This window comes from Periplaneta americana, chromosome 6 (assembly GCF_040183065.1).
Source record: "Periplaneta americana isolate PAMFEO1 chromosome 6, P.americana_PAMFEO1_priV1, whole genome shotgun sequence".
Taxonomy (NCBI): Eukaryota; Metazoa; Arthropoda; class Insecta; order Blattodea; family Blattidae; genus Periplaneta; species Periplaneta americana.
This window is the reverse complement of record NC_091122.1, coordinates 62,011,711-62,036,141: the sequence shown is the minus strand read 5'-3', so window position 1 is coordinate 62,036,141 and position 24,431 is coordinate 62,011,711. Positions and strand designations below refer to the sequence as shown.

Below are 24,431 nucleotides of genomic sequence, written 5' to 3'. Positions count from 1 at the left end.
GAAACAACTCTATTTTTTTCAGCAAAATCAATCATCATTTCCAGTTTATAAAGGAAAGATCCGACAAACTGAGATAAATTAGCTAAGGCAAGATGTGAGCGAAATTGTAGGGTTCAGAGCCATAGTGGGCCAAGCGCCAAACGTAGGAAACAAGGCTTAAAATTGAGTACCATAATTCAATGAAACATATAGCAAGTAATATAAAGTATGCACATTAAAACTAAATGATATGTCAATCTTCATTAAATTATGATATTCACTTAACTTTAAGCCTTGCTTTCTCCGTTTTTCATAAAGGGCGCTTGGCCCACTATGGCTCTGAACCCTTCAGTTGGTAACGGAAAAAATATCATTCTGGAAACTTCCCGAAGTGAAGCTGTAACATACGATGAAAGAGTAATGGAACGGAGAAAAATTCTCTCCGGCGCCGGGATTTGAACCCGGGTTTTCAGCTCTACGTGCTGACGCTTTATCCACTAAGCCACACCGGATTCCACCCCGGCGTCGGAAGAATCGTCTCAGTTTTAAGTTCCAACTCTTGGGTTCCCTCTAGTGGCCGCCCTCTACACTACGTTATAGATATCTATGAACCTAGGACCGAAGTCCACACATGTGCTGAGATGCACTCGTAATGAGTGACTAGTTGGCCGGGATCCGACGGAATAAGCGCCGTCTTAAATCACGAAGTGATTTACGCATATCATATATATTATTTAAAATAAAAAATAAAATAAAATAAAAAATAAAATAAAAAATAAAAAAATAATAAAAAAAAATAATATAGAAGCTGTAGCAACATTCCGCCTAATTACAGGACACGATTGCTTGGCAGAACACTTCTATCGCTTCAACATTCTGGATTCACCAAACTATATGCTGTGCAGAGGAAATGGCACCATGAACTGCGACCATCTTAGGAAAAGTACTACACTTCACAAATTCAGGAACGAGACGAATGGACAAATATATTGGGAGGCTAGAAGACTAATGACTGAGTTCTAATAGTCTGGAGCATTAAATTAATAATAATAATAATAATAATAATAATAACAATAATAATAATATTCATTGTCCTAAATTTATGGCACTTTTAACACTGCCTTATTTAGTCACAGCGCAAGAATAAAATACAGAGCAACTAGCACTGACATGCGTTAGAAAGAAATGAAATACTCTTATTTACTTGCATTATCATGTTAAATAGTCATTTCCAACTGGAAAACCTGTGACGTCGAAGCGCGTTTCCCTTCTTGGAGCAGAGCTGAAGAGCACGTGAGGGAGGGTAATGTTGTGTCACCGCTATTTAAACATCTCCATCCCTTCCACTGCCACGCCCGCTACTTTGCTGTTATAGCTATGCTTCCCCTCTCAAGGAACGCGAGAGCAAAGACGTGTGACGTCACAAAGCTGACAGTAGGAAATGCCTAGTACAGGCCTGCAGAATCCGTAAGTAGGGGAAATATGACGTCAGCCTCACTCCACTTCTATTGGGGATAATCGAATTTCGCATGGAGTTGTTTACATTCTCTGCCCGTGCCAAGGTTCATCAGTGGCGGCATGTAATTTTCAAAAAAAGATTGTAATAAATTCATTTTATTTATAATGCGTTATCTCGTTACAAGGTTTACAATTATCCTAGATTTCCTGTCGGTAGTTTCTTTGAGATTTCTTTGCACCTAACCTGCTTTAAATTTTCGAAAACTTTACTCCTATCATTAGTATTAGTATTAGCATTTATTAGTATTTATTTATTTAACCTGGTAGATATAAAGCTGTCAGGCCTTCTCTACCCCTCTACCAGGAGATTCCACCTATAATATGAAGAATAAAATTACAATTAGTATTAAATTTACAGTTACAAATAAAATTACAATTAGTATTAAATTTACAATTACAATTACAATAAAAATCAAAGTACGAAAAGATTACCTCACTAATTAAAGCTAGATAATTTATCATAGAAAAACAAAGAATATTGTATATTTACTGAATTACAAATTAAACCTAGAATAACAAAATTGTATAGTGATGAAATTACTGGATATTGAAATATTTTGTTACAGATTAAGGAAACTATTTACAAGAAATCAATTACTGACCAAGTGCCTAGTAAGTTTGCGTTTGAATTCAATTTTATTTCGACAGTCCCTGATGCTAGCAGGTAGCGAATTCCAGAGTCTTGGCAGGGCTATCACCTACGGAAACATAAATTTATAGCATTTAAGTAATGAACCTTGAAAGTCACTATTAATTTCAATTCAAAATGAACACAATGAATGACGTCACTAATTTAACAGTATATAAATAAATAATCACTAGGCTATACAGTTCGTATAGTTTGTGCATTCCATAATTCTTAATAGGGCTTTGTTGAAATGTGGTTTTAATATTTAAATGACGAGTAGAAATAAATTGGATGGGACATAGTAAACAAGCAATCATCAATAACTATTCAAGTCCACTTCTAGTCATTCATTTTTTGAAAATTTGAAATTAAATTTTGGATATTTTCACAAGTGTTACGACTTTAAAAGTTGGTATACTACTTTGTCTTGATCACTAAAACAACCAGAAATATAACGTGCAAAAAATAATAATTAGGAAAGAAATAAAAAAAAGTTTTTTTTTTTGCATTTTTCTCGAAACTTGCTTAAATAGTTACTGATCTCAACGCTTCAATTTCCCTGGTCTGTTTTTCTGAGCGCATGCGCTCAGTTAGAGTATAATTCCACTTCCGAACTCTAGAGGTCGATCGAGCACCCGTGAACGGTGGAACAGCAACCCTGATTCGCTGACAAATCTGCTGAAAAGTACCGGTATTTCTGCTGTCGACTGCTGGTGCGATATCAGCGCCAACTCTAAGGAAAAAGGTAGAACCTCCCGTTGATGCAGGTAGAGCTGATTTGAAGGTCACTGAAATAAGGAACTGCTACATCAAAGGTACCGACGCGCAGTGCCTATACTTATAATTACCACATCGTCTCATTTCAGGAAAGCATTCTCCTAAATCCTGATGCCACACTGGATGACATTCTACAAAAATATCGAGAAATGAGAAAGCAAAATGATTATATCATAGAAGCAATTCTTCAAAAGGAAGGAAGATTAACAAGAGAAGTGAAAGTTCCACCGCCATCAGCTCCAAGGTAGACATGACCACTTATTGATTTAAATCGTATTAACTGTAAATCGGATTTCATTCACCAAACAGTGGAAATATGGAAATATGTTAATGCTATAGTGTAGCCGGAGTTTGTCGTAACGAGCTCTGAGCGGACACGTTAAACTAAAATATCGTTTGAAACAACAGTCTTCACACTTGTTTACTCGTTTCATCCATTCAGAATGTATACCGTATTGTTTTTTTTATTTATTATTTTAATGCAGATCCGTGAACCAGTGACTTTTCTTGTACAGGGCGATTCTAAAGTCTTTACCTGGTTTTGGAGGTCGATAGAACAGTAACATTACAGACATAGCGGAAATGCTTGTATCAGTGGATAGAACATCTCTCCACATCATTTTCGTCATACCGACCGTCATTACCTCGGTGCTGAAATTCCACGTCGTTGGAATGGACGTGCTTCTCGAGATGATACTCCTCTTCTTCCGTGGCCCCCACGGCCACCTGACCTACCCCATGTGATTTTTTCTTATGGGGTTATGTCAAAGATCATGTGTTCGTTCCCCATTGCCACGTGATTTAGCACAGCTGCGAGAGGAAATCACGCATGTAGTCGCTAGTATCGATCGTCAAATGTTGGGAAATGTGGCAGGAGGTTGACTACAGGGTTGATGGCTTCCGCGTCACCAACGGTGGACATATGAAACACCTGTAAGGTATGTACGAAACTTTTAGAGATAACCTATCCATTGCTATAAGCATTTTCGTTATATCTGTCATGGTTACTGTTCTATCGACCTCCGAAATAGGTAAAAACTTTAGAATCGCCCTGTATAGACCTCTAGAAGTATATTTAATTTATGTACTATTTTGTATTCTACTGTATTTAATTGCCCTATAATATTTCTCGCCTGACCGTATCTGTAGGAAACGAGAAGTGATTCAGAAACTGGTTACAAATGTGTTCTATTTATAATTTATTCCAAGTTTAAATATACTTGCTGCGCAATTAACAGTAGCGAAGAGAGTAATGAAATCCGAGCTCTAGTCATAATTAGGTCTATAGCAAATGGTCACAGACAATTCTGAATCCAGTTTATATTCATTCACTTTAATAAATTTGTAATGAACAAGAAAATAAGCTTGAAGCTCAAGTGCCAGAAATCCAGTGAACAAGATTTCAGTTCTAGGTAGAAAATTAATATTTTCCGCTCTTGTAGGTACTTTAATCGATTACACTGAACAACAAGAATTTTGCCCCGACTTAAAACAATGTGTCCCTTATGGTTTGATGTGCGCTGAATCCGAAAATGCATCTCTTTTCTTTATACTACGTAGGAAGGTTTTTAAGATAAACTATGATTTCACTTTTCGATAAGCGCTTCCCAAGGAAACATCTGGCGCAGGTTGGGGATTGCAAACCAAAACAAAAGTTAATGCATTTTATGAGTTTACGACATATTTCCGGGTTCTTATGATTGTTGGCATGTTATTTTGTACTTCTAATAAATAAACAGAAATTGGTCCCTTCTATTCAGTAAATTCCATAACAGTTCAAAGTGAAGTATACGTAATGAACAAACAAGGGTGTGGTTTTCAGTATTTAAAAGAAAAGTTTACTATTTTGAGTGAAAGTAAATTAAAAGAGGCTATTTTCATCGATCCACAAATTCACAAGTTATGGCTGACTCTTTGTTCGAGGGAAAACTTTCCGTTACAGAAAAAATGGCATGGCGCACTTTCAAAAATGTTTGCTCAAATTTCCTTGGAAATTCTAGAGCAGACAACTACATAGAACTTGTTGTGGAAACCATATCAAGTGCATATGAGAAAATGGGGTGTAATATGTCTCTCAAAATACACTTTTTACATTCTCATTTGGATTTATTTCCCCCTAATTTTGGAGCGGTAAGCGACGAGCATAGGGGAAAGATTTCAACAAGAAATATCTGAAATGGAAAGGCGATATAAAGAAATATCATCCAGCATGCTTGCAGACTATTGTTGGTTCCTTGTAAAAGACAGTCCCGAGTCTAGTTATAAACAGCAGTCATCCAGAAAATTCTTTTAAATTGAAGTTCAAATTTCGAGATTTTTCCCATTATACGCATGATATATTTTTATTGTTGTTGTGTTCTAAACTATGTAACATCATTTTTGTATCCAGTACACATTTTTCAAGTATTATGAGGCATTTCGAATCCCTAGTGTGTTGCAATTTTACCAGTAGCAGTGAAAAATAGAAACGAGAAGTTTTTTCAATAAAAAATTCAATTCATTTTCTCCGGAAAATGATACGTGATCGGACAATTTGGGTTTTAAATTCAGTTTTAGGGCACACATATTAGTAATATTCACCTATTTTCATTTCGGAGCAAGACAAGAAGTAAAAATTTGTTGTTCATTGTTATTTAAGAACGCTGAGCCAACTGCACGATTATGTAACATTGGTAAACTTGATGATAGCGAGACATGAGGGCGAGGGTAAGTCATGTGATTTCTTGGCATTCGCCTTATACGTAGTTTGGGGGAAATCCCGCAAAGAAAAGCGACAGGATATTTCAGGAATTCCATATGATTGTGTGCAACAGAAATTAGGTTATTCGTTCATTTATTCATTCATTCATTCATTCATTCATTCATTCATTTTATTCCATAGATCTTACATGAGCAATGAAGCTTTAAGATGTGGAACAAGTCAAAATTTTACAATATTACAATTACAATTTTTACAAATTTTTACAGTTTTACAATTTAATAATTTTCTACAATTTTTACAATTTTGTGCAATTTTTTATAATATTTTGGCGAGATGTAGTGAGATGAGGTGAGGTCCGAGGATTCGCCAAAAGATTACCCGGCATTTGCCTTTTGGTTGGGGAAAACCTCGGAAAAACCCAACCAGGTAATCAAATCAAAGGGGTTGATGCCGAGGATTCGCCATAGACCATCCGGCTTCAGTCCCACTGCTGGAGAAAAACCTCGGAAGAAACCATTCTTTGAGACCAAAGGGGGATCCAACCCAAGCCCGAACGCAGCTCCGAAGCAGCAGCCCAGCGAGTCTGCCGACTGAGCTACATCGATGGCTCTACTAGCCAATCAGATTATTAAATTTACAAACACAAACGATCATTCATCAGTTGAGCTATGTGTATAATACAAAATAAGTAAGTTAATTAAATTTAAGGCACAAACAATTCAATCAGTTGTGAAGAAATTGATAATACATATCATGCAAACTACTTCAAATTACAAACACAAACAATTTATCAATAGAGCTATAGTATAAATAAATACAATTTCCTGTAACGTTAAGTGTGTCTAATGAACGGAATGAAATAAGTTACGAATCGAGAAGAAGAACCCATTCCGTAAAAAATGATGATGATGATGATGATGATGATGATGATGATGATGATGATGATGATGATGATGATGATGATGATGATGATGATGATGATGATGATAACGACGACGACGGTAGGAAAGAAGGAGGAAAAGCATGAGAAAACAAGAAATTACTTTGGTAAAGTTGAAGTTATTCTAAAACAGTGACAACGAAATTCGACGGTGCATTTAAATAAATACAGATAACAATGCAATCAATTTTTTCATTTAAGAAGAAACAAAATATTTATAAAATCGTCACAGGTTTGTTAGTGTTCCCTCTATTAATTTCTGGACCAGAATTCAAAATATTTTATTAAACGTTATACCTACATACTTACTTATAAATGGCTTTTAAGGAACCCGCAGGTTCATTGCCGCCCTCACATAAGCCCGCCATCGGTCCCTATCCTGCAAGATTAATCTAGTCTCTATCATCATATCACATCTCCCTCAAATCCATTTTAATATTATCCTCCCATGTACGCCTCGGCCTCCCCAAAGGTCTTTTTCCCTCCGGTCTCCCAACTAATACTCTAAATTTCTAGATTCGCCCATACGTGCTGCATGCCCTGCCCATCTCAAACGTCTGGATTTAATGTTCCTAATTATGTCAGGTGAAGAATACAATGCGTGCAGTTTTGCGTTGTGTAACTTTCTCCATTCTCCTGTAACTTCATCTCTCTTAGCCCCATAGGGTAAAATAGGATCTGTTGGACAGTCGGGCATGTTGGACACTTTGTACTTTAACGTGTTACCTCGCCACTTGTGGGCACCACATTCTGCTAGAAGTCAATGACGGAAGTAGCCACGAGTGTCGAGGTAATACGTTAAAGTACAAAGTGTCCAACATGCCCGACTGTCCAACAGACCCTAATTTACCCTATATTTTCCTAAGAACCTTATTCTCATATACCCTTTATCTCTGTTCCTGTCTCAAAGTGAGAGTCCAAGTTTCACAACCATACAGAATAACAGGTAATGTAACTGTTTTATAAATTCTAACTTTCAGATTTTTTGAAGCAGACTAGATAACAAAAGCTTCTCAACCGAATAATAACAGGCATGTCCCATATTTATTCTGCGTTTAATTTCTTCCCGAGTATCATTTATATTTGTTACTGTTGCTCCAATATATCTGAATTTTTCCACCTCTTCGAGGGATAGATCTCTAATTTTTATGTTTGCATTTCGTACAATATTCTGGTCACGAGACATAATCATATACTTTGTCTTTTCGGGATTTACTTCCAAACCTATCGCTTTACTTGCTTCAAGTAAAATTTCCATGTTTTCCCTAATCGTTTGTGGATTTTAACGTTATTAAACGTTATAGATATGTTAATATATACCTACTCGGATCACTATGACAATGCCTCCGATTGCCATTCGCGACTGATGCCAACAAGCAGCAATGTAAATTTAGCAAATCGGATTCGATTTTCAGGAGAAAAGTGATTATTATCTTCCTTGTAGGCCTATAAGGACTGAAATTATGTTCTTTGTCCTGCTTCCTCTATTGCTTCAAACGGTGACCTTCCTTCATTTTATATATTATTTTAATGTACTGAAGTACATATGATATTTCCATGCAGATATTCTGCGTCATCATACGATGTAAGAGTAATGGAACGGAGAAAAATTCTCTCCGGCGCCGGGATTTGAACCCAGGTTTTCAGCTCTACGTGCTGATGCTTTATCCACTAAGCCACACCGGATACCACCGGATGCATGGAAATATCATATGTAGTTCGGTACATTAAAATAATATATATGATATGCGTAAATCACTTTGTGATTTAAGATGGCGCTTATTCCGTCGGATCCCGGCCAACTAGTCACTCATAACGAGTGCACCTCAGCACATGTGTGGACTTCGGTCCTACGTTCATAGACATCTATGACGTAGTGCAGAGGGCGGCCACTAGAGGGAACCCAAGAGTTGGAGCTTAATCTGAGACGATTCTGTCCGACGCCGGGGTGAATCCGGTGTGGCTTAGTGGATAAAGCATCAGCACGTAGAGCTGAAAATCCGGGTTCAAATCCCGGCGCCGGAGAGAATTTTTCTCCGTTCCATTACTCTTACATCATTCCTTCATTTTTATTATTATTATTATTATTATTATTATTATTATTATTATTACCATCGTCATCGGTCATAGTGGTGGTGGTAGTGTATTCAATGCAAATTTAGCATATCAGGTTCGATTTTCATCAGAAGGCGCAGATTGTCTTCCATGTGTAAAGATGAAAATATACAGAGTGATTCACGAGGATTTACTGTCCTTTACGGAGCTTATTTCCGAAGACATTCTGAGCAAAAAATGTCATATAAACATGGGTCCTATTCTCAATATTTACAGAGTTCCGTTTCGTTATTGGAACATATTGCTGTGAACGCGTGATCTTGGTCAGCGTGCAGTCAGCAGCCAGCGCGAGCGCTACGGAAATCAAAGATAGCCGTATGCAGTTACGTAGCGCGACGAGTGACGTTCACAAGCGTGCGGCCAAGTGTACTCAAGCGGACGGCGACATTTTTTAAAATGTGTTGTAAACTCTCCAAGACTGTAAATTAGGATGCAATATTGAACTGCAAATAATTAAGTCGGTGGAAGTGGTTTGATGTGTATTAATTGTTGTGATAAGTGCGAAAGAATAATGTAATTTTCCAGTTAAAAATAGAAAAAGATGTCTGTACGAAGCAACTAAGGAGTTCACAGCACATTTTTAGCTTCATAATACTTGCCAATTAAATAAATAATACTTCTGAATGGGACATTCTCTAGCTGTATTATTCTTTTACCTTCAAACTAAAGAAAAAACGAATTTTACAAACACCTTTAAATTAGTGTAACTCTGAAAATATTGAAAATATGAACTATGTTTATATGACATTTTTTGCTCAAAATGTCTTCAGAAATAAGCTCCGTAAAGGACGGTAAATCCTCGTGAATCACCTTGTATGTCCCTCAACCTGAATGTTTCCCCTACTACAGTAGAACCCCGATTATCCGTCACCCTATTAACCGATTGCTGGATTATCCGACTATCTTTCTCTTGCTTTTTTTTTTTTTGCTACAGAGACATATATAGCCTGTCTTCTTCATATGTATGAAGTACTACTATATGTTATATTAGTACCAGTACGTATTTTTTCTAGAGTATGTTATTACAAACCTTGACACTTACACAGTATGATCTGCTGTTAGAGTTGCTGTACTGTAGAATTTCTGTATAAAATATATTCCATGAGTATCAAAAGAAAACGTGTTGTGGTAACTACCGAAAAAATGGAAATAATATTGAGTGGTTCGGGGAAAGAGAAACTGTGGCTCATCTCGCATCAGAGTACGAGATTGGTGTTACAACTGTGTGTGATTTAATAAAAATCAACAATAAAGTGTATAAAGTATGTAAATCTACAACACGAGACCTGTATTATCCTTATGTTTCTGCTGACAGCCTTTACAAGGAATTTCCTTGCCCCTTAAAAAAAACCGTCGTTGACAATCAGACTTGAATGATGAACTTTTGATTCACTATCTAGCGTGTTAAATACAAGAACACGGAGGAAATTAAGAAATGCAAGTATTATTCACTTAATTTATGAAAAAAAATTACGGCACGGATTATCCGATTTTTTCGTTTAACCGTTCAATCCACCCTCTTCATTACCACGGATAATAGAGGTTCTACTGTACTCTAAACTGTGTCTCGCTGTCTGTGGCTGTTGATTTGACTTGTATTAATCAAAATTATCACTATACTGAAGAAAAACATGAATGGGCCCAAACTCTTCACATTATTATTATTATTATTATTATTATTATTATTATTATTATTATTATTATTATTATTATTATTATTATTATTATTATTATTATTATTATTATTCAGTCCAGAAGAAACGGAACAGCGAGCTTCTACGCCCACAACTGAAAAGCGATGGACCATAGAGCCAAATCCGTTGATACTGGAGCCTCCATACGTCCTCATGGACACAATCGAGCTGAAGACTAATAACGCTGAGGAGGAGACATTCAGAGCAGTTGTGTCCGAAAACCCTCCCGACTGGCTACTGAGCATTCTGCCCGACACGGGCCTACTCAAATATGTTAAAAATGGCGGAATCCTCATTACCTGCGAGCCCAAGAGCTACACCGACTCAAAAAGCAGACAAGTGCAGAATGGAAGGATACAGGTATCACTTATCAGCAATAACGAACTCAAGATGTGGTCAAAGTAGAATAATTTGGAATAATTAAACTCGTATTAATTACACATTAAATATTTAATTTTGCAGTATCTACAAAAGTAGTCTATTATTTTTGGGGACCAATATTCACTATAGTCTATCATGTGACTAAATAGGCCTATACAGTAATGATATTCTAGGTAATATTTGCAATTACCATGGACATAAACCGTATATGTTTAACATAGGTACACATGAGAGAACTGGTTGTTAAACTTCTTTAATATCACCACATAATTTTTATGTATACAACCGGCTATATAAATTTAAAATTTCACTGAGCGGTTGGCAAAAAAAAAATGTTTCATTGATAACATTTTTTTTGCATTAAGAATTACTACAATATTTTTTCTGAAGATAGGACTAAAAACTGAGAGAAGAAATAAAATCATATTGTCATTTTACATATATTAAAGTACCGAAAAAAGATAAAAACCAAAATTTAATTTTGCTGTCAAAATTCGGTTTACAGACTCCCTTTATTATTTTTTAACTTGTTTTATATGATAGTATGTTTGTTCTTTCTGTGCAAAACAATGTTTACTGCAAATTTTTACATATTATTTTCCCTTTTAATTCCCTTTAATGAATGCATATGAATAGTAAATGTAGACGACCTCGAAGATTGCTGGCCTTTCATAAAAAATAAGAAAGTGCAGAAAAATGGTGTCAAATTTTCGTATCTTGCAATGTTAAATCCCTCAATTTTGGGTGCACTTTTCTGAGAAATGATAAAAGATACAAATGTAGAAAAAATAGGGCATATGTAACATACTTTTATGTATACAACCAGCAAAGTAAATTGCGCAAGGACAAAGCCTGGTCCCCGATAATACACTTTTCACAATAAAGAAAATGATCGTGTAAATTATTATCCACATTCTGGTCCATGTTCATTATTATGAACTTCTTTCATTCAAAATAGGCCCTGCATGTGCCAGTATTACTACATTAATCACTCTGTATACCGATATTGATTTATTATAGCCTAATTTATTCATTTTAAATTCCATCACTTCTATTTGTTATACCTGTATCATATCAGGATTATGTCATAAAATGTGTTGAATTTTCAGGTATTTGTGGCAGATGAAATGAAAGAGCTAGAAGTCTGCATCAAATACATACCAATCGAAATAGAAAAGTGGGTATCTGCTGCACGTCGCCCATGTGGAAGACATTATGTCAAGTCAAATGCTCAGCAGAGAAAATTTAAGGAAAAAAACCAACAGAAAGTACAACCACGGAAAGTATCTGATAAATCACAAGAAAACTCAAGCACTAAAACCAGCCCAACAAAAAGTTTAGATTCGTTTGTTCACGAAATAGAGAAAAATCTTGATGATACTTCATTCAATCATATGAAAACAATAAAAAATCTGAGCACGTCTTCCTCACTCCCTGCTAAATTAAGAGATAAACTGACAAGAAATACTAATAAGAAAGTCGACAACAAAACTATAACCCATTCATCAACTGTGGTTACGAAAAAAACATTTATGCCAACAAAAGTAAGTAAACACATTGATACACCTCCAACAGAAACAACGAACAAAGCAGACAGTACGAATAAAGAAGCAATTTCGCCACTTGTAACGAAAATGAATAACTCCATCGGTGATCATGCTTTGCTAAATGAAAGAAAAACAGAAACAAATGAACGTAAAATCAAACCAGAAACAGGCAACAAAAGCAACAGTCATCCTTCCATAGCCCATAACCAACCAGACATTAGAAATAAAGTTTACAGAAAAGAAGATGACAAAATCAGAATTTCCAAGGTAAAAAACACAGAAAAGGTTAACTCTAGGCCTACACTATTAGCGGAAAATGTCAGAGTTGGCCATTCACAGAATACAAAGATAACGTGTTATCAAGAGAAAGACGTTGCAAAGAGAAAAACAAGAGGAAGTAATGACAGTGATCTTTTAACTATATACAGAAAAACAATTGAAAATAAGGGAAGACACCTTCCATTTTCAATTACGATAAGAACTGAAGGTGCAAGCAGTGATGTTTTGTCCCTTGCTCAACATCAAAAAAGTTCTGAAGACGAGGCTAATACAAATATACAAATTAGGAAAATGAGATCTGTTGAGAATAAAACTAAAGCAAACAAAGCAATAGACACTAAGACAAACCTGTTTCTTCCACCAATAGAAAAAAACAGCAAAAAAACAAGAATCGGTAAAAAATAAAATGTAACATCCTTCCAGTTACCAGCACTGTTTATGACTAATAAAGGTCATGAAAGCCAGACGATGTACTGCACTAGAGTAAAATGTCAGACGTTAAATAGTTATACGACTTTAAAAATGACATCTTACTTTCCATAAATCTACTCTACTATTAATAAAATACATTATAATAAATTGCAATATACAAATTTTATCTCTGTCTTATGGATATCCAAACCATATTACGAAACTGTTCGATTATTTCAACAAACTACTGAGTTGTAATTAATTAGACCAAATTATCATCATTATCATCACCATCATCATCATCATCACCACCATCACTATCACTAATATAGCCAGGCAACATGCATTTCAAAGTGAGCAAAAACCAAATGCTTTCACAGGTCAGACTGGAGTTAGGATAAAGTCATGTAGAACAATGACGTCATGGTGCGAACTCGAGAACGGAAGCGCTTAGTTTTGAATGTTGCTGGCTATAGCCTAAATATATTTTTTGCCGATATGTCTTTAACAAACATGTACAGTTTTATAAAGTATCTGTGCCACAAAACTTTTTTCTAAGACTGTACTGTATTATATGATACGAGCGTTTGTTATCTCATTAAAAAACACACGTGGTAGTCACCGATCGTTTTGCCATTTTAGCATTGTTCGTGGTACATCACATGGAGGTTGATCTTTGCACCACTGTGATGGCGATGACAACGACGACGAATAATGGCGGAATAATGAAATGCGAGCAAAAGAACTATCTTCGAAAAACTGTCCTATTTCCTTTTATCTATCAAACTTTGACACTATCTCTCTTGTCTATAAAACCGACGTTGTAAGTACAGCCAATTTTAACCGGTGTGCCGCGCGATAATGAAAAAATTATAAAATAACAAAATTCTGCAGAGCCTCAGCACGAAACAAAACAAGTAGTCTACTATGGAGAATACAGTAGTCTATTTATTAATTTATCGATTGACTTTATTCCATGAATTACATGAACTATTTACTTATTTGGAATGGAATGATATTAAATTTTCGTGAGAGGGGCACCATGACCCAGCACTGCGGTCTTCTACGAGTATCTCTCTCTGTCACTGCGCATCATCACTATTCCAAGTTGGAGTTATAACGCACTGCCCATGCTCAGTATTCCAAGTTCGAGTTGTGACGTACTGCGCATGGCCAGTATTCCAAGTTCGAGTAGTTACGTACTGCGCATGCTCAGTATTCCTAGTTCGAGTTATAACGCACTGCGCATGTTCAGTATTCCAAGTTCGAGTTGTAACGTACTGCGCATGGCCAGTATTCCAAGTTCGATTTATAATGCACTGCGCATGCTCAATATTCCAAATTCGAGTTATAACGTACTGCGCATGGTCAATATTCCACGTTCGAGTTATAACGCACTGCACATCCTGAGTATACCATATTCGAGTTGTAACGTATTGCGCATACTCAGAATTCCAAGTTCTATTATAATGCACTGCGCATGCTCAGTTTCCAAATTCGAGTTATAACGAACTGCGCAAGCTCGGTATTCCATGTTCAAGTTTTAACACAATGCGCATGCTCAGCATTCCGAGTTTCTGTTATGACACACTGCGAATCCTCTGTGTTCCCAGTTCGAATCTCTCTCTCACTGCTCATTATCATTATTCCAAGTTCGAGTTATAACGCACTGCGCATTCGCAGTACACCAAAATTCGACTGCGCATCCCCAGTATTCCCAGTTCGAATTATTAAGAACTGCACATGGACATTATTCCAAGATCGAGTTATAACGCACTGCGCATGCTCAGTATTCCAAGTTCTAGTTTTCACACAATGCGCATGCTCAGCATTCGGAGTTTCTGTTACTACAAACTGCTCATGCTCAATGTTCCCAGTTCGTGTCTCACTGCGCATCCTCAGTATTCCAAGATCGAGTTATAACGAACTGCGCATGCTCACTATTCCTACATCGAGTTATAACACACTGTGCATGTTCAGTATTCCAAGATCGCGTTATAACACTCTGGCAATGATCAGTATTTCAAATTCGTGTTATAACACACTGCGCATTCTCAGTGCTCTGAGTTTGAGTTATAACGCACTGCGCATGGTCAGTATTCCAAGTTCGAGTTATAACGCACTCCACATGGTCCGTTTTCCATTTCGAGTTATAATGCATTGCGCATGCTCAGTACTCCAAGTTCGAGTTATAATGCTCTGCGCATGTTCATTATTCCACGTTCGAGTTATAACGCACTGCGGATGCTCGGTAATCCAAGGTCGAGTTATAATACTCTGCGCATGCTCAGTATTTAAAATTCGAGTTATAACACACTGCGCATGCTCAGCATTCCAAGTTTGAGTTATAACGCACTGTGAATGGTCAGTATTCCAAGGTCGAGTTATAACGCACTCCATATGGTCCGTTTTCCATTTCGAGTTATAATGCATTGCGCATGCTCAGTATACCAAGTTTGAGTTTTGATGCTCTGCGCATGCTCATTATTCCTCGTTCGAGTTATAACGCACTGAGGATGCTCGGTATTACGAGATCGAGTTATAATACTCCGCGCATGCTCAGTACTTAAAATTCAAGTTATAACAAACTGCGCATGCTCAGTATTCCAAGTTTGAGTTATAACGCACTGTGCATGGTCAGTATTCCAAGTTCGAGTTATAATGCACTGCGCATCCTCAGTATTCCGAGTTCGAATTATAAAGCACTGCGCATGGTCATTATTCCAAGATCGAGTTATAACGCAATGCGCATGCTCAATATTCGGTGTTTCTGTTATTACAAACTGCGCATGCCCAGTGTTCCCAAATCGTGTCTCACTGCGCATGCTCGGTATTCCAAGTTCGTGTCATAACGCACTGCGCATGCTCAGTATTCCAAGTTCGAGTTATAAAGCACTGCGCATGTTCAATATTCCAAGTTCGTGTTATAACAATCTGCGCATGCTCATTATTCCAATTGCGAGTTATAACGCACTGGGCATGCTCAGTATTCCAAGTTCCAGTTTTGTACAATGCCCATGCTCAGCATTCCGAGTTTCTCTTATAATACATTGCGCATGCTCAGTGTTCCCAGTTCGAGTCCCCTCTCTCTCTCTCTCCTCTCTCTCTCTCCTCTCTCTCTCTCTCTCACACACACACACTGAGTATTATCACTATTCCAAGTTCGAGTTATAACTCACTGCGCATTCGCAGTATACCAAAGTTCGAATTATAACGCACTGCCCTTCCTCAGTATTCCGAGTTCGAATTATAAAGCACTGCGCATGGTCATTATTCCAAGATCGAGTTATAACGCACTGCGCATGCTCAGTATTCCAAGTTCTAGTTTTCACACAGTGCGCATGCTCAGCATTCGGAATTTCTGTTATTAAAAAACTACGCATGCTCAGTGTTCCCAGTCCGTGTATCACTGCGCATGCTCTGTATTCCAAGTTCGAGTCATAACGTACTGCGCACCCTCAGTATTCCAAGTTCGTGTTATAACGCACTGCGCATTCGCAGTATGCCAAAGTTCGAATTATAACGCACTGCGCATCCTCAGTATTCCGAGTTCGAATTGTAAAGAACTGCGCATGCTCATTATTCCAAGATCGAGTTATAACGCACTGCACATGCTTAGTGTTATGAGTTCGAGTTAAAACGAAATGCGCATGTTCAGTATGCCGAGTGCGAGTTATAAAGCACTGCGCATTCTCAGTATTCCAAGTTCGAGTTTTAACGCACTGCGCATGCTCACTATTCCAAGTTCGAATTATAACGCCCTGCTCATGCTCAGTATTCCAAGTTCGAGTTTTAACGCACTGCGCATCCTCACTATTCCAAGTTCGAGTTATATCGCACTGCGCATGCTCATAATTTATGTTAGAGTTATAACCTCAATGCGCAGGCTCACCAAGTTCCAGTTTTCAGAGAATGCGTGTGCTTAGGATTCAGAGCAGTGCTGCTCATGATTAGGTTTTTCTCCGGAGCGGTTGTTTGTGCGCTTTCAATCGGAGACCTCCGGTTACCTCCGATTGATGCCACGCAGGTTGTATATGTGCTGTGGCGCAGACATACATTTTCCGCTGAGCATTTAATCGGATCAGATAGTGGTTGGAGTCCGCTGACGTCCGCGTATCTTTTAAAATAAGTGTGTATTATTTTGTTGTTTATTTTCTCTTTTTTATTTACCTCTCTCTCTCTCTCCGGCTCTTCTTTTTTTCTTGTTTTGCTTGAAGTACTATGTTAGCTGACAGATTTTTTTTTCTAGTTTTGAAATTTATAGTATATGTGGAAAGGTGTATTAGTTTTATGTCACTGATCAAATTAATAACATTAAAATTAACTGAAAACTAACGCAGAAGTAAAGCTTTTCAGTAGCTAATCTAAACATTTATAATTTTCCTGGAAACACTCGTTTATTCACAAACAGTTTTTGTCAATTATTATTCTAATTGGTTTAGTTTAACGTAAAATATATTAAGGGAGTTTCAGAATAGAACAAAAGAAACGTGTGGTATCAATGGGTTAAAGTTTACTGTCCAAAATAATTTATTAAGATTCTTCACCAGACAGGATTGTGATCATTGTGTTAAAGGGTGTCAGTATTTGAACTGTCTCTTCTAAAACGCGTCACTCTTCCTCTGCAATAAAAGATATAAGCGGATATCAACTTAAGGATAATTGTAATTATATTATTACCACACGTTTCTTTAGTTTCAGAATGAAACTCAATATTTTAATCTAATAACTCAAGTTGCCTTTTAAATATTCCATATAAGTTATGTATGATTTTTATTGCCTCGAAAGTTACGTTTTATAGAAATTTCAAGACTTTTTTTCTAGACTATGGGCCTTTGGAACAATAGCACTAAAGCAGTTAAAAAAATCGTATCAAACGTTTTGCGTAATTTTAAAACTACGAAATCGATGATATCACTAATTAACCGTCAATGTGTATCTGAATGGTAATAATTTATTTTTGACAGTAAGTACGAGTACCACAACCGCGGCTCTTAATGTTAGCCTAAACACTTACATACCTACATTTTAAAATTTAGACCTACTCATAGAATCTATCTAAGTTAAGGTAAGCGTTCACTACATCGTAACGCACTCATCGGACGAATCGCACGGATCGTAAAAAGACTATCTTTGCTGTAATTGTTATGTAACCGCGTTCACTACATCGTATCGGACGCATCGGCTCACGGCAAATTCGTCCACGTTTCTCGGATGGGCAACTTTTCCGATGCGTGTGATCATGGCCTTCTTTAATAAATCAATTTTAATTGGTCAACTGTTACTATTATGTTGTGCCATGTTCAGTGTCGCGCCAAAATGGCAGACGGAAAACTTATTTCGCGTGTAGAAAATTGCGAAGAATTATATAATTTGAGGCGTACCCATTACAGTAATCAAGTCGTTTCTTGCAAATATATTATGTAGCCAATATTTCTTTCGTTTCTTCCTCTTCAATTAAGACGCATGAAGCAATTACAAATTCTTATTCGCTAACAGACGTAATTAATAGACCTAACCTCAACTCCTCTGTTAATATCGTACGACGTCATGATTTAAACAGCTGATAGGGAAATCCGATGAGGTGGAGCCTTACAGTGAACGCACTGCGCTTAAAATATCCGTTGCGTGCGATTCGTACGAGGAGTGCGATACGATGTAGTGAACGCTTACCTTTAGTCGACGCCGAAAATCTGAAAATAGTCAGGTTTTGACATCCTGTCCTTACAAGACATATCTAGAAGAAGAAAATAATGAAAAATTGAAGAGAGAAGTCAAGAGCCTAGTGCGTTCGAAACGTCCCCTATTAGGAAAATTCTTCCCAAAAAGCTCAAGAAAGACAACTAAGAAAAATGACGAAAAGGAGGAAACTACATGCAGTTTTGCGGGGAATGTCACGACGAAGATTGGATCCAAAGTTCTTCATGTCAAAAGTGGGCTCACGAAGCCTGTGCCAGCATTCCTGAGACATCCGACACATATGAATGTGACTTTTGTTAAAAGTAATATGTGACCAGTACTGCCTGCCAATTTTCTGATTGTATCGATTTTATGGACATTTAATTTGTTTATGTTTTGTATTAATATTAACTTCTGAATTTTTTTGTAATTACCATTGAGTTCAATAATATATTATGTATTTACATTATACCAAAGAGTGTGTCAAAAAGTCGATTGTTTTTTATTTATAACCCAAAAACCTTAAGCGGTCGGTACTGCAAGACTTCCCCCTAATATGATTGCAGTATTATCACAATTACTTCAGTGTTTTGTAGCTTAAGGGGAGAGGATGGTATTTTTTTAAACTTTCTTCCTATTTGGTGTAAATTGTTAATTTTTGTATGTAGAGAGCTCATAGCTGTGGCAACTCAACCAAATAAAAATATTTTGAAAAAAAATTATTTGGGGACCCAAATTTGAAAAAAAATATACTCAATGCAGGATTGTAATAAAACCGATGTATCTAAACCGTTTTTAAAGATAGATTCAAACAGTTTTTGCAATGTATTTGAAAAAGTATGTTCTACAAACTGTCTGTAACAGAATTTTGATATTAGTCCCTACGTTTGTAAATAAACAATTAAAATTTAGTAACAATTTTCTGATTTCCTTTCTTGCAAACAAACGGACGTATTTTTAAAATGAAATCAATTAACAAAATTCTGTTACAGAGAAAAGTTTCCTAATAGTCTAAAGAATGCGTGTTCTAAATTTCTTGCATGTATCTTTAATAGTTCAGAAATTATATCCATTTTGTCTGGCAATGTAGCAAAAAAAATGAAGTTACTGGAAACCGATGAAAGCGGGCGTGTGATTTAAAAATCCATAGCGCAGGAAGTTTAAAAATGACGTCTCAACATCCGATAAGGGCACAAATACCCACAAAATGTTATGCAATGCATTCCACACATATCAAAGGGTATTTTAAAGAAAAAACATTTTTTTGAAAATTTAATTTACCGGAAACAACAATGAAAGTGGGCGAGTGATTTAAAAATCCATAATGCAGGAAGTTTAAAAATGACGATCCACACATATCACAGGGTATTTTAAAGATTTTTTTTTGAAAATTTAGTCATTTTTCATCAAAAATACCATCCTCTCCCCTTAAGAACATGCAGTTTTGAATACTATATAGGATGATTTTGAAAATTTGAAGTAAAAACATGGTTTTAATAATAGTCTACAGCACATTAAAACGTTATTCACGAAATGGATTTCACTATGGATCGTTCTGGATAATAAACATCCCAGCTAATCGAGAGTTTATTGCAGGCGTAAACGTCGGAGACTCCTAGAAGTGCTGAATATAATCTAAGTTAACATAGCTTGCTGTCGAGGGTGCGTATGTTTTCATTAATGTTTTTTTTTTTTTCCTTCCAAAATGAAACTAGCCAGCAATTCCTTACTTGAAGTTGTTACTTTGTTTAATAGCTAGCACTTTCGTGGCGCAATTTAATTAGTTAAATTTTTAAGGTTTAAAGCATATATTCAGGATATTTCGGGACCTGAATGAAGACAAAAGGTTTTCCCTGGTTTTCACATATAGGAACACAACAAAATTTTTACATTTCGAGTTGTTTAATGTACTAATACGTGCTAATACAGTACGTAAATCCTCAGGGCCATATTCATAGACATTCTTAGCGCGGGCTTCCGGTGGATGATCAGCGAACTAACGTTTTTCTTATTCATAAACCAGTGTTATCAAATAGTGGCAGTTCAAATCCCAGTACACAAAGAACAACTATTAATAGGTTCAGTTTATGCTCCCCCCAGTCGCCCTTTAACAAATAAAGACTTGGATACAATAACTACAATTTCTCCTAATTTCTTATTAGGTGGAGATTTTAATAGCAAACATACAAACTGGAACTGTCGGATTACTAACTTAAGGGGAAAAATTTTAATGGAACACTCCGATAAATTTAATTACAACGTCTTCGGTCCACAGTCGCCAACACACTTTCCCTCTGTCCAAAATCATCAGCCAGATGTGTTAGATATATTTCTACTGAAAACAGCTACAAACTTACTGTACATAGAAACCTTAAATGACTTAAGTTCAGATCATAATCCTGTTATTGGAATTCTCGACATCAAACCAACTGAGCTACATCATAACCATCTATATCTCCGACACACAAACTGGCAACGCTTTCGCAATTCTCTAAAAGAAAATGTACCAGGCAATATAACCATTACTTCAACTCAAGACATCGACACCTCATGTCACATTATCACCAATACAATAAAACAAGCGTACATCGCTTCACAAATTAGACAGAAGCAAATTAAAACTCCAGAAGACTTTCCAGAATTACAAGAACTCTTACGCAGAAAGAGAAAAGCAAAAAGATTGAAGAATAAATTTCATAGACAAGTCGATATACAACAATATAATTTTTTTAAAAATTATATTCACAAACGCCTTCAAGATATTAAAATCAAACATTTTGAAGAAGCCGTGTCACAGGCTAAACAAGAAAATAAAATATGGTCTATCTCAAAGCAATTAGCTCCAAAAAACTCAATACGAAACACTCCGATCATCACTTCCACTGGACCAGTCTACAATCCTGAAGAAAAAGCAGAGGCAATAGCAAAAGTATATGAAGCTCAATTTACACCGAATCCAGAAGTCAGAGAATTAAGACAGCACTATGAGAGCATACAACGAGAAATGCAGCACATTCTTCAGATCAGATCAGTACAAGAAGTTCCATTCGTTACTCCTATGGAAATTTACAAAATTCTAAAACAATCCCCATGCAATAGAGCTCCTGGACCTGATGGAATTCCTTACGCTGCACTAAAAAATGCACCTCGAAATGTCATTACATTTATAACTAAACTATTTAATTCTATCAAAAAATTCGAATATTTCCCCAAATGTTGGACCAAAGCATATATAATCTCTTTTGCCAAACCAGGGAAAGACTCTAGATATCCTCACAATCGCCGACCTATCAGTTTGATAAATACAATGAGCAAATTATTCGAGAAAATAATACTATGTCGCATCAAGCAATTAATTTTAAACGTTATTCCTGACACCCAATTCGGATTTATCCCAGAAAGAAACACCACTCTACAGTTATTGCGAGTTACAGAGGAAATAACGAAGGCATTTCAACACAGATATTACACTACAATGCTGCTATTGGACGTAGAAAAAGCTTATGATACAGTATGGCATCCTGGTCTCATCTATAAACTCTATCAAGCAGGAATTGATCCCAGTTTAGTTCGTCTTATAGCCTCCTTCCTAACAAACAGAAGCTTTCAAGTAAAATATCAAAACTCATTATCTTCCATTAAAGAAAGCAAAGCAGGTGTTCCCCAAGGATCAATATTATCACCATTTTTATATAATCTCTACATCGCAGATATTCCAACCTCAGCAAATATTAAAATATATCAATATGCAGATGATACAGCCTTCACATCAACTTCGCAAACTCCAGACTTTTCTATAAACAAATTACAACACTACCTCCCAACACTAGAACTCTGGCTTCAGAAATGGAAAATCAAACTCAACGTCGCAAAAAGTCAAGCAACAATCTTCACGAAATGTTATTCTCGACCACACACAAATATCACTTTGCTTCAGACATCAATCCCGTGGACATCAACAGTTAAATACCTAGGAGTTACATTGGATTGTCGACTTACATGGCTACCACATATCAACACAAAAATAAAGAAAGGTTATAGAAGGGTTCATTTATTATACCCGCTCATAAAATCATCTGCTCTCAATTACAAAATCAAAGTAAACATATACAGAACTCTCATTCTATCTGCTATAGTCTACGCAGCTCCAGCATGGGCATTCATACCCAAAACTACAATGAAAAAACTCCAAGTCTTTCAAAATAAAATACTACGTATTATTCATGGCAGTGGCTGGGATACACAAACAGTTCAACTACATGACGACCTGGAACTAAACACCGTTTCTACAACCATCAGAAATATGACAACGAAACTATATCACAAGACTTCACAAAACACCAACCCGCTAATACACAACCTTGGCACATATTCAACTGCAACAGATAAACACCGAAGACCCAAAAGCATTCTCACCACCATCTTTTAATAACAACCAAGATGTAACTACAAGTCAGGATACCTCAACCCCTTAGAGGTCTGGATCCTTCAAGTTCAAGAGACAGCTCACCATGTTACACAACATATAAGAGGAAGGGTCGACAGACCGATACTCTATCAACACCACAACAGAAGAAGAAGAAGAAACCAGTGTTAGCGATATGATATGATATGAATCCTGTACAAGTAATCAGTCAATAGCCGGGGCTAGTTTAGCACGCTCGTAGCGCGGGCTAGCGAAATGTATATGCATAGCACCCACTATGTTTATATACAGAAAAACAAATGCACACACAAAGCGCATCCCTCGAAGTACACGCGCGCTATCTGTTGGTGCTAGTTTAACAAGAGGCTCGGGGCAGGATCATCGACCGTGTGAGATGGCCAAGAGCAGGTTGTGAGATTGATAACTGCGCATGCGCGGCCATCTCATGCATTGCTAGTAGCAACGAGTTAGAAAGAGAGAGATATAGAGTGGTCATTGCACCGCCATGTTTGAAGAAAACTGAACGACCGTCCGCAATTTACTTAAGCGCCCAAAACAAAGTGGGCGTTGCGATAAGTTAAATTACAATCGCCAGCTGTCAAAATTTAGTTTGCATAAATCAGTTAAACTGAAGTGGAAAAACCTAGTATTTCGTCAAATATGTGCTAGTAACTTAATCTAAAATAAAGACCTTATGTACGCTGAATTCAAAACACTTGAGCTATTCGTAGAAGGAATAACCTAAGCAAAATTGTCATTTACGTATGACAAGAAGCCTAGCAAATATACTGAAGAAAATATTAATATTCGTAGGTTCTTTTAAATGCGACCCGCAAGATTGCCTATAAAATGAACGAGTATGATTCGGTTGATTTTATTAAATTGTTTTCCTAGTCTCTACACGTTGCAAAACTATTTATTATATCATAAGATATAGAATGAAAGTAGGCCCTAACTCTAACTGTAGCAAACACCCTTTACCCCCAAGCTTGTAATTTGAGTAAAACTAAAGTCGACCGTGAGCAGATTTGTCTATGCAAATTATGTGGAAGTGTGGCACTTCCGTTTTCAAAAAAATCATTAGAACACATCATTCAAACTTTCGGACGTTTTAGAACACATTGAAAAAATCGTCCGGAAATACGAGTACAAACGGCAATTCTACATTTGAATTTACCCAAGTAAGGTTAAATTCAACAGTGTTCATAAATGATATATTAAGTATACAGAGAAATAATTTATTACACTCGTATGAACGCTTTTTAATTATTAAAATTAATATAATTAGTTAAAAGCCCGTCTCCTTTATGGCACGATACGCGGTCTAACATCAGATCCAGCGTTGTGGTATTTCCA

General features: G+C 36.6%; 1 protein-coding gene across 1 annotated transcript in view; it reads left to right on the top strand.

Moving 5' to 3' along the window:
- The window catches only part of LOC138702245 (uncharacterized), a 34,859-nt gene that overhangs the window by 2,699 nt on the left and 7,729 nt on the right, over positions 1-24,431 (top strand). The window contains exons 3-5 of the mRNA XM_069829833.1: positions 2,992-3,146; positions 10,409-10,712; positions 11,843-12,001. Of these exons, the coding sequence (XP_069685934.1) occupies positions 2,992-3,146; positions 10,409-10,712; positions 11,843-12,001 (618 nt within the window). The remainder of the gene's footprint in view (positions 1-2,991; positions 3,147-10,408; positions 10,713-11,842; positions 12,002-24,431) is intronic.